The 11,257-nt window shown below is 40.4% G+C and overlaps 1 protein-coding gene across 1 annotated transcript; it reads right to left on the reverse strand.

Moving 5' to 3' along the window:
• Positions 1-1,345: 1,345 nt before the first annotated feature.
• Positions 1,346-11,042, reverse strand: LGSN (lengsin, lens protein with glutamine synthetase domain). The gene is made up of 3 exons (XM_007424024.2): positions 10,245-11,042; positions 6,840-7,018; positions 1,346-2,599 (listed from the first exon to the last, which is right to left on the reverse strand). Exons 1-3 carry the CDS (start codon positions 11,038-11,040, stop codon positions 1,400-1,402), a joined length of 2,175 nt encoding a protein of 724 aa, XP_007424086.2. The 5' UTR covers positions 11,041-11,042; the 3' UTR covers positions 1,346-1,399.
• Between the last annotated feature and the right edge of the window lie 215 nt (positions 11,043-11,257).

Here is an 11,257-nt window from a genome sequence, read left to right on the forward strand (position 1 = left end):
CAAGCTGTTTTAACTAACGTTACAGATTTCTGTGCCTTATTTTCACCAACATATATTTTTCAGTACTTTTTCCTCTACAGCATTCTCTTTTGTACAGTTTTAATGGGAATACAGCACTGCCGTTCAAGGAATACAAACTTCAAAGAAAAACTGAGTGCTGTTGAAGAAAGTTACTATTCAAACTGAAATCTAAATTTTCTCTCTCATCATTAGCCCTAAATAGTTTTGACTTCAGTCTGCTTTTTGTTGAACAGAGTAGGCTAACATTGTTATTACTACTTATTGCTTTTATTCCACATAGGTTAGATTATTATATTTTAAAAAATGGCAGGGCCCAACTTTCAACTAAGCTATCCATTTACTAATACAGTTTTCTGTAATTTATGTTGATTTAGATGTTTATTTTAAAATGCTTTTACAGTGTTTGTATATTGCGGGGGGGGGGGGGGCGGGGAGGTAGAATTGTATGTTGAAAGGGAGTTTTAATTTGCCTTTGAATGGATGATAATATACCAAATGGGCCATCCACAGTCCATAATCCACATCCTTGCTGCCCAGGGCTGGCAGAGAAATCAGCATGATCCATGGGCAGGTGCTGGGCAGGTTTTAAAACAGGATGATGAATGAGAGCCAAACTGGGTATTCCTTTGAAAACATGCAGCTATTTAGCTTGTTTTCCTCTAACTAATTACAAATGAGGAAATGGATCTTGTGGAATGCAGTGCCAGAAGAGAAGAGGCTTATATACTTTGTCCTCAGCATCTGAGTGTACATCTTCAAAGGCAGGAAGAAGGAGAAGGAGAAGGAGAAGGAGAAAGAAGAGGAAGAGGGAGAGGGAGACGGAGGGGAGGGGAGGGGAGGGGAGGGGGAGGAATAATTTTAAAAAGTGTATGGAGACTTTTTTCCTAGCCATGCCTTGGGGAGAAAGGTTTGCTTCGATTATTTCAGAACAGGTTAGTCTCTTTTCATGGCATGCTGTGAAGTAATATCCCCCCGACTCCAAATTTGTAATTAATCAGAGGAAAACAAGGCATGAAGCTGAATGCAGCTGAAAGCTACTCAACAAGAGGACATTTGGTTTGGTCTGGAATCACCAAAGAAAACAGTCTCACCCAAAAAACCCTGTATTAACTGAAGTGCTATAAGGAGCTAATGTTCTACTAAAAAATTCATATGCATTATTTTCTCAAAATCTTTGTAATAACCATTTACAATAAATCAGTGAATTATTACCTATATTGCAGGCAGGAGCGCTGCTGCTAAGAATGAAAAAGAGAGAACAAGATGTACTTCCTTAAGGTCACTTAAGGAATGCATGGTATAAAAGAGATGTGAGCTAGGGACTTCCTGATTCACAGCTGCATTTCTTAGCTGTTATTAGCGCCTTTTCATCTTCACACTAGATAAAATATTCTAAAAATTTATTCCTTTCTGCATCCATTTCCTCAGTTTCCACCTCATATTGCTTTATGTTGACAAAATACTGGACAAAATAGTCCCCCAGTGCTTCCCGGATGCACTCATCTTCTTGGAGAGCCACAAGAGCATCTTCCAGCTTCAGAGGGATCATGCCTCCTTTCATCAGAGTGGAGCTCTGGATCTTCCCTGATGCCTCCTGGAAAGTGAGCTTTCTCTTTACACCATCCAGACCTGCTGCAATCGTAGCAGATAGCACCAAGTAAGGGTTTGCAGTTGCCGAGCCAAGCTGGTTTTCTATCCAAGTCCCCTTGTCACCATGATTTTGGATGTTAAAGGCACAGGTGTTATCATTCCATGCTCCCTTGGCAACCACAGCCTCTTTAGAGCCTTTGCTACACCCACTGTAGCATTTGCGACAGGAGACGGTTGGGGCCATCAGGCAGCTAAGAGCTGCAGAATGTACCAGTAGCCCTGCAAGCCAATTCTTCCCAATATCAGTGAGGTCTGGGGCTCCAGAACCCAAAGCAAACAAATTATTCTGCCTGTTGCTATCCCAAAGGCTATGGGTCAGAATGCCTGAATTATAGAATCCATCCTCAGTGAAAAAGCTGGCAATATAATTGTACTTTTTGGCTACTTCTTTAATGCCTGTCCGGAAAGTGAAGGCACTGTCAGCTGCACCCAGGCCAAACTCTGGGTGAAAAGAGATCTCCATTTGTCCAGGCCCAGCAGAAGAAGAGAAGCTTTCAATGTTTGCCCCAGCAGAATACATGCCATCCATGAGTTCCTGGATGAAGGACTGGTCATGATTGCTGAGTAGGGTGGCAGCAGGAAAAGATATTGTCTTTGAATTTACAATTTCAGCAATACCATAAATACAGAATTCGTAAGTGAAGGCGGAATACAATGCAAAGCCATTGTCCCGGAGCTGACTCAACTGCTGCTTGGCAATGTGCCGGGGTGATGTCAAGAGAGGGTTGCCCATCACTATAAATGGATCACATATCACCCTTGCTGTTTGTTCAGTCCAAGGTAAGATCCGGAATGTTGATAGATCAGGTCTCAGAATGATGTCGCAATTAAAACTGCTTGTCAAAATGTGACTTGTTTCACGATCCCTTGAATCCAGTGTCAGCTCGAGATAGCCTTTTGGCATGGCAACACCATGGATTGCTTTGGTCTAAATAGAGAGAAGAAGAACATATGGCTGTGTTTTAGATGGATTAATATTGCAGTTATAAATCCTTAATTAGGATGATCACATTGATAGATTACATTTCTGAAGAAAACATCAAAAGTAGGAACCATAACCATTTGTCCCAGAGAAAAGCCATACACTGTATATTTTTTATCAGAATGTCCTTTCAACCAAGTGTGACCATTAGGAAGACTCACACAAGTAGATGCCTAAATACTAAGGAGTTGACGTGGTGTGTTTGTATGCGTCTGTGTGGTGGGGAGACAAAAGGCTCAACAAACATACCATAGTGCATCTCAGGGCTTTGGGTCCAAGAGCTCCACAGTCAAGACAGTTCCCAAATGACCTTCCAGAAAGCAGCAAATGATAGGACAGTGGCAAAAAGGTCTGGTGACAGCAAGAGGGCTAACATGGTTACAGTGTGGCATTATGGGACTAATGCTGCTCACTACATTTTTTCCAAAGAATACCAAGAATCAGCAATTGGACCAGGCTTCTCTGTGAATGCAGATATTCATTTTAATTTATGTTTTTACTTTAAAAAAACGTGTTCAGCTTCAAAGTAGCTGAAGCAAATTCAATTTTCTTGTTGCCTTGAGTGCTTTCTGAGCACAAAGGGAGACTAAAAATGGAAATAATAGTAATATTGATGATGATGATAATGATGTTAACAGTGTTGCAATGTTATAAGTGACTTTAAAATCTGAGTTTTCACATGCCTAGAGTATTTCATTTCTTAAGGCTTATTTTGTTGTATTTTGCTGATATTGGGAAGGTAGAAACATTTTTAAAGGATGGAATGGCAGTGAAGAAAGAGGGGATATTAGCTGTGTATATCACAACTGAAACAATATATTTGTAGTTTTTAATGAGATCCCTCCTAAGATCATTGAATCAAGAGTATAAAATTACCTTCCTGCACCATTTTCCCTTTAAACTCTTTTGTAATGTCCTCCTTGAAAGACGGTGATGGAAACTTAAATTCTATGGAGGAAATCCTTAAGAAGTCATCTAGGCTGATTATGATGGAACTCATGGCAGAGAATGTGGTGTGTGTGCTATCCAAATTATATAGGACGATTTACACCAAATTTGTAATGGTAGGTAGGAATGACCTTGGGAGACAAGGGGAAGAGCCGCAGCCAGGCCAACAGCTGGATAAGAGGCAGCTTAGCCCACAGCAGGAACTTGGCCATGACACATGTCTCAGAAGGGATTTCTTGGGCTGTAAAGGTGAAGGGGGAGAAATGGACTTTCAGACTTGCAAGATTCTGTTAATGTAACCTTACAATAAAATAGAGTTAGTTCATCTGGGTGGGCTTCCTGCCTGCACTACCCGCAAGGCTGACAAAATTTTACCCAACACACCACAAGAAAACTGGCAACATACAGTGAATTGGTAAGACATCCAAATGCCCCACAGTACTATGGGGTTCCAAAGGCTACTCTATATGAAATAAATGTTTCTTTTCTCATAAGATTACAGAGACAGAATATCTTACTGCTAAGTCTGAATCTAAAAACAAAGATTTCACCCTTCACTGTTCCTGGCCTTTGAATACTATTTGGGAATCAGTGAATACCTGACTGAACTTAAAATAGGCTAAACCATTGCAGATGTGTTTTATTGCAAGATCTTTAAAGCTTTTAACACAGCCCGTGTACCAGAGAGTGCCTGACATTCAGAGCTTTATTACTCAAATTGCAAAACTAGTTAAGCCAGGTAAAAGGTACCATTTAAAAATATTGGCACTCCAGTCATACTTAAAGGTAGACATAAGTGGCTTTGGAATGAGGCAACTCTCTACAGCATCACTTTTCAATGCTAGTCAAAATGCACCCAAAAAATGCAAAAGCCCCCAACCCCGCTACCTGTTGTATTGTTTTCCAAACTGAGCAAGTAATGCTTGTTCTACAGTAATCCTGTATTTAATAGCAACAGCATGTTGATTTCAAAAAGCATTCGCTGAATCCCAAAACAGGCCAGGAGGGAAGGGATAAATTGTGAAAAGGTACACATCCATGACCTTTGAAAAACAAAGGCTTCACTGTATTTGTGTTCCTAACAGTTTTGTAAAGGACTGTATCTCCCAGGGTATAAAAGACAACTACCCTTTGAAGGTGACCTCCAGTCCCTCAGCACAACAGAAGGACAGATGATGGTTCGCAGGCAATAAAGCATTCCACTTTTGGGGGAAAACCTTGCTCCTGACCTGGAAACCTCACCACCCCACATCTCTGTGTTATCAAAGATGCTCCATCGGCTATTTTCTGCCAATGCAAGAAAATGTTTTCCTCTTGTGCTAGGAGTGCTTTCTAGGGTATTTCTCTCATCCTTCATCTCTCCATTGGAGGGAGTGGCCTTTTACCATTTCCCATGCCTCCTACTGAACATGACAAAATCTTGCCAGTCCAACAAAGAATAGTGTGATAAACTCAGTACTTGAGAAGAAAAGTGAGTCTACCCAACTATTTCAGTAACAGTGTTTTAGTTGTGCACGCAGTAAAGCCCGGGCTATAGGATTTCATCTCACATCCTAAAAATAATAGTAATAACAATAATCATAGTGTCATGGTTTAATTAACCATACATCAATATACGGTAACAGCAGCATGCAATGCCAGTATTGTTGTCATTATACTAATGTCATGTTGTAGCTGCCATATTGTCAGTGCTATATGGTTTAGTGCTATGTGTGTTGTGAATATATGAATGGACACACACAGAAGATGGAATACACGAGATCCACATAAAGCAGGCCATCAATACGGAAAGATTATTCTAGTAGATGTCGACTGCAACATATGTGGAAAAGTACCAGAATGGAGTTTACTACAAAAACACAAGACGTGGTTCTGAAAACAAGAAAAATGTCGCAGAACAAAGGCTGGTTCCCATGTGAACTGAATGAGGCAATGGCATTCAGATGGAAAAGTACCAAGAAGTAAGAAAAGATGGCCACACTGGGGCTGGCCAGCTTTGCTGGAAACTATAATGTTAGAAAGAAATTATAGTACTTAGGAGCTATCATACGGAATGAGGTACTGAGGTGTCCTACTGAGTTCTTCTGAAATCCAGCCTTGCTAGCTAGATTGTGAATTGGGTAGGCACAGTTATGTGAGCATGACTTAGTAGAGCTTTTAATTCTGAAAGTGAATTAAAAAGCTGTAATCCTGTTTCTGCGTGACCTGAGTCTCTGGATAAATAAGAATAAAAAGTAGCCCTACAGCACTTTATGACTCTTGGTTTGACAGTAGCAGCAATAACAGTATTTTGAAATAGTGATTTATACTTCCATGTCAAGTTTAATTTGCTTAAGATGGCATTCATTCAAACAAGTGCAGGTGACTCTGAGAAAGCTGAGCTGGGCACCCACACACAGGATGACTGCAAAAGCTATTCGCTTATCATTCAGCGTACTAAATTCCATGGAAAACAGTTAATATCCGTTAATGCCTAAATGACATCAGTGGAATAAAATTGATCTAACCTTAAAGCTGGAGGAACAAAACCTAACGAAGCAAGAGCCAAGAACAAAATAAAAAAATGCTTTTTCTATGGTTCAAAGGAAATGTAGCATGAATGCAAATGCCACTGCATTTCTAATTGTACTAGCATACTTTTATGATCACCCAATGAAACCTGAAATATTCATGATAAGAATTAAGCAGAAGTGCTGCACATAAGCTGTCCGTGCTGGGTATTGCAGAAGCAGTATGCAGAACAGCTATTAGTAATCACTATTTTCTATAGTCCTATTACCAGAAGATATCTAATGTGATTTTTAATTGTTGCTTAACCAACATGACTACTACTACTGTTTAAACCGTCATGCATTTCTGCAGCATTTTCTGATCGGATTGAATCACTCAAAGAGTTGTTTCTTTGTCACTGGAATAATTCACAAGCTGTCGCCTTTGTATCGCTGGTTGTTTGCCTTGGACTCTTGCAATTTGCTAGGATCAGATAAAACCAAACCTTTTGTTAATGTAGTCAATGCAAAAAGATACATCAGAGGAGGAAAAGGCTTGGATGTGTAAAAAGAGCCCACTTTTCCAAGCCGCTTGAATGAGATGTTCATTATAATAGAGTGAGAGAAATGAACAAAATGTATCTACAAGGGTTTTGGTGACCCTGTGGCATACTGCAGTAACAAAGGTTTGTGGAGTAGCAAAGGGTGCCCATACACCCGGGAAGCATAAGAAAAGAATGCAGACATACCCGGAAAAAGCGAGAAGGGATGGTCTTGGATCTTGCCACGCCATGGATATCTGTGGTTTCAAACCTGACAAAACGGACATTGTCCCTTGCCATCTGTTCCTCAATGTGCTCAATCTCAGAGGCGAAGTGAAGAAAATTGCCACTGCCCGGTTTCTTCTCACTGGAATCTCTGCGGTATTCTTTTTTTAAATGAAAATTTAAAATCCAATCATCATAAGGCAGGATTTAAATATTTGCCATTAGCACACCTTTTCGACACACCACTTGGAAGGGGAGGAGGTTGGCCTTAAGAACACTGATCTCAAGAATTGAAACTGCATCAAGTTCTGGGTTGGAATGAAGGGAACATGTCTTAAGATTGAATGATAAACATTTGCACTAGAAGGAACTTAGCAAAAGATGTAAATACTAGGACTGTGCAAAGGATTCCAAAGAGACCCTTCTCAAACTCACAGGCCCACGTAAAGCACTTCTTGAGGTGTTAAAGTAGCCATCTCCTCTGAAGGGCTTGGCTTGTTTTTCCCTGGCTATCTACACACCTGTGCTGCTAGTCTTAACAGAAAGGCTGACTCTTCATGCACACACGTATTTGTTTGTTTATAAATTTATATAGCCACCCATCTCACGCTTGTGACACAGTCATGCAGGCATGAGGGAAAGCCTTCAAAGCAGACATGCCAAGTCTTCAGGAGAAGCCAGCCACTTTAATACTAGTGGGCTTTGAGAACAGACCCTTTTAAATGTTTTGTGCAGCCCTAATAAGAAATCTCTGCATGTATATATGATTTTCAAATAGTGAGACCAGAACAAATAATATGGCTGCAGTCCTAAGCATACTTACTGGAAAACCAAGCTGGAATATATTGAATAATATATTACACTATACATTGTGGAAGCCCACTAATCCACTAAGGTGGATAGGTGGATGGTGGTGGATGGAAGGTGGATAAAGAGGAAGCGAGAGGGAATATGGAAGATAGGCCTATCACAGTTTAATTATGCAAGACAGATTTCTTACATGAGGTACAAATGACCAGGCTCAAATTATCCTACTTTGGACACATTATGCAAAGACCCAGCTCTCTGGAAAAGGCTCTAATGCTGGGAAAGGTGGAAGGAAAAAGAAGAAGAGGACTACCAGCAGCAAGGTGAATGGATTCAATTACAGTGGCAATGAGTGCACCGTTTGGAGACCTGAAAAACCAGGTTAGGGATAGATCAGGGAGAAAATCTATCTATGTGGTCACTAAGAGTCAGCACCAACTTGATGGCACAAAATCAATCAAAATAATCAATTTTTAATCCCAGTATTGATTTTTCTAAGATAGTCAATACACAGCCAGTTGTTTGAAGGGTTCTAATTAGTGATCTGCTGCCAATAAAAGGAAAATACTCTTTTTTAGATGCCCGCTCACCCACTGATACTATAATTCATTGGACCTTTATGTGAAAGGTCCATACGATCCTTTCCACACTGGAGCCAATCAAAGCTACCACCTTTTGCCTCCTATGCAATTTAGGATGAATCTGAAGTCTCTTGCTTCAGCAAAACTGGAATTTAATAGACTTTTAAGAGAATCTCAGTAAGATTAGCCTTGATTTGACTTGAGAGTCATACAACTCTTTTTGTAACCAATTTGCTTCCAGGTCCAATTCAAGGAACTGGTTATAACCTATTAAAGTCCCACATGGCACGGGTCTGGGTTGAGGGATCACTTCTCCCTAGTGACTTATTTGAGGAATCACCTCTCCCCAGTGACATCTACCCATCCCATCAGGTCCAGCAGAAAAGGCTTGTTGTGGGTTCTGTCCCCTAGAGAGCATCATCTGATGGATCCAGGAGGAGGGCCTTTTCCACTGCTGCACCCTCCCCATGGAACATAATTTTCCCTGAGGAAACCAACCTTGATGGCCTTCTGAAAGGTCCTGAAGACCTGCCTTTGCCATCTGGCCTGGGGATCAGAGAGTGATGTGAAGCCCATAAATAGCTATACTGTTCTTGAATGACTGTGCTCTTTCAGTGACGGTTCTGTATGGTTTTTTATTGTTTTAATTATTTTTAACATTTGTATTGTTTGTATGGCTGCTTTTTTGGGGGGATATTGTTTATGTTTTAATTGTAAACAGAGTCATGAATGTGAGATGGGCAGCTATATAAATTGGATAATTTTTTGGCCAATATTGTCTTTCGTTTCAATGTATAGGTCACAAAATAATGCCTAAACCCATGAACATCACTAGAAAGAGCACAGAGAAATCAAACTAACTAGATTTTTGTTATAAGGAGATGGAAGAGCTTAGTTGTAATAGCAAAGGTATGGCCAGGAGCTGATTGTGGAGAAAATCACACGCTACTTATGTGAAAGTTCCAAATTAAGCTAAAGCAGTGTATCCACAATATGATATTGAATATATACCCACCCTTACTGAAAAATCAGAAGGAATCTGGTAGCACCTCTTCTGACTAACACATTTTATTAAAAAGCAAAAATGTTTGTGAGCTTCAGTTCAATTCATCAAATGCATAGGGTAGCTAAACTGATATAGGATTTAAACTGGGATGAGGCAGGGGGGAAGGAAGGGGAAGACAGGATGATTATACAGATATAGGTTACATGTAAGACACATTACAAGTAACTTATCAATTAACAATTGTAATGTGTTAAGAACTCATTGCATTTGCTAAGACCTTTTGAGACAGCTTGAAACCCAAAGACACAAACTACCAGGGTTCATCATTTAATTTCACATCAGCACCAGCCCCTAAGCTCCTCTGAGAAGAGGAAATAGTTCAGGTCAGGTTTTCTCAGCAGCTAAATTTTTTTAATAAATCATGGCTCCTTGGGTCTGAGAGCTTCTGACAGCAACCCAACCCCACCATAGTAAAGAAGAAAAGAAAAGCTGACCCAGATTTCTTCTCATTTGTAGGACTCAAAGCCAGCTACTCTCTAACTGTTAATGGCACAGAGGACACACATGCAGAGACACCATTCTTCCCCAAGAAAGACATAATGTTAAACAGGATAATTGGGATTCTTCTGCCATGTGCAAATGTCATCACCCAAATGGAACCCATAATTCTCCAGCATAGGTTCTGTATAGTGGCCAGATGAGAATGAGATCTTTGCAATGGCACCTAACAGTCCACCCCATCTCATCCTACTCTGATGCTACAATTTGTTGCTATTTTAATATGTTTAATATTGGCTTTGACTAATTTTCCTTATAATTTGTTTATTGTTGTGGTTTATCATTTTCTTTTATTTCTCCTTATATGTATTACACTGGCCTTGAATGAAGGCAGTATATAACTCCATACTACCAATTACAGCAATCATATTTTATTGCATGCTTAGCTGATAACAGCACAATCCCTCTATTGCATATGGGACTTAGTGTGCTTACCAGATGGGTGCTCAAACTTAGTAGGCAGAGTACTGACAACATTTGGGAAAGGGGTCTGTTGCCTCCCAACAGAATGTTCCATATCATCACTTTTTGATTGCTGTTTCTCCAACCCAGCAGAGTTGTGAACCAGTTGGGGCTTCCCTCCTTGCCCAGATCCATGCTTGTGCAGAATGGGGACTTTCTGGTCAATGCCTCTTAGATGAGGAGGAAGAGTTTCCATACATTGACTTTGTTTTTCCCTAGACTTCAGCAGTGCGTGGCAAGAGGCAGCCCTGAGTTCGCTACTGTCCCAGGTCCAGGTGCTTAGCAGTGGACTTTCTTTCAATGCATTCTTAAACTCTTGCAAAGTTTTGTTGGAAATGCCAGGCTCCAAAACAGACAAGTCTTTGCTGTCTTGTTTTCCCTGGGTTGCTATATGTTGGTCCCAGTGCTTTTCCTCTGTTGGGTGGAACTTACTCCCATCCTGCACTGTGCAAGTCTTATCTTCATTTGATTCTATTTCAGAAGTCTCCTTTCTTCTCATTGTGTCTAGCCACCCCAGTTGCTCATCTTTGCTCTCTACATCTGTTTCCAATGATTGATCATTTTTGTCAAAGGATTCTATTCCCCTGCAATCTTCTGATTGACCTTTCCATGGCTCTTCTTGGCTGTGTGATAGGCCTTCCTTTACACGGAAATCTTTGGAGGGGGTCTCACCTGCTTCCTGCAATCCTGGTAGGTTCTGAGGAGGTTTATCTACACACAGCTCCAGCATTCCTTGATTAAAAGAATTTGTAGGAGGAGAAGTATCCATTGTTTCACGTTCTGCTGCAGAGAGCTGTGTCCCACTGACCTTGCTTCTTTGTCTGCTACTTAATCCACACATACAGTTGCCGTCAATTTCCTCATTTTCAATTCCAGCAGAAGTCTGTAACAATCAGAAACTTTTTTTTAAAAAAAGCTTCAATTAAATGCATTTAGACTATAACAGTTCATCCATGAAATGAGGTCCAGTGCATAATATGCGTATT

The sequence above is a fragment of the Python bivittatus genome, unplaced genomic scaffold, assembly GCF_059951505.1.
Source record: "Python bivittatus isolate LINGU-HERP-01145 unplaced genomic scaffold, Pbiv_v1 ctg000020_np1212, whole genome shotgun sequence".
Classification (NCBI taxonomy): domain Eukaryota; kingdom Metazoa; phylum Chordata; class Lepidosauria; order Squamata; family Pythonidae; genus Python; species Python bivittatus.

Bases quoted from the DNA above. Each gene is read 5' to 3' on its own strand.
- LGSN (XM_007424024.2), bottom strand. From the start codon at position 11,040: ATGGATACTTCTCCTCCTACAAATTCTTTTAATCAAGGAATGCTGGAG. The intron at 7,019-10,244 runs GTAAGCACACTA...ATTTAAAAAAAG, and splicing joins TAAGTTTGAGCACCCATCTG to AATACCGCAGAGATTCCAGT. The intron at 2,600-6,839 runs GTATGTCTGCAT...CTCTCTATTTAG, and splicing joins TCCCTTCTCGCTTTTTCCGG to ACCAAAGCAATCCATGGTGT.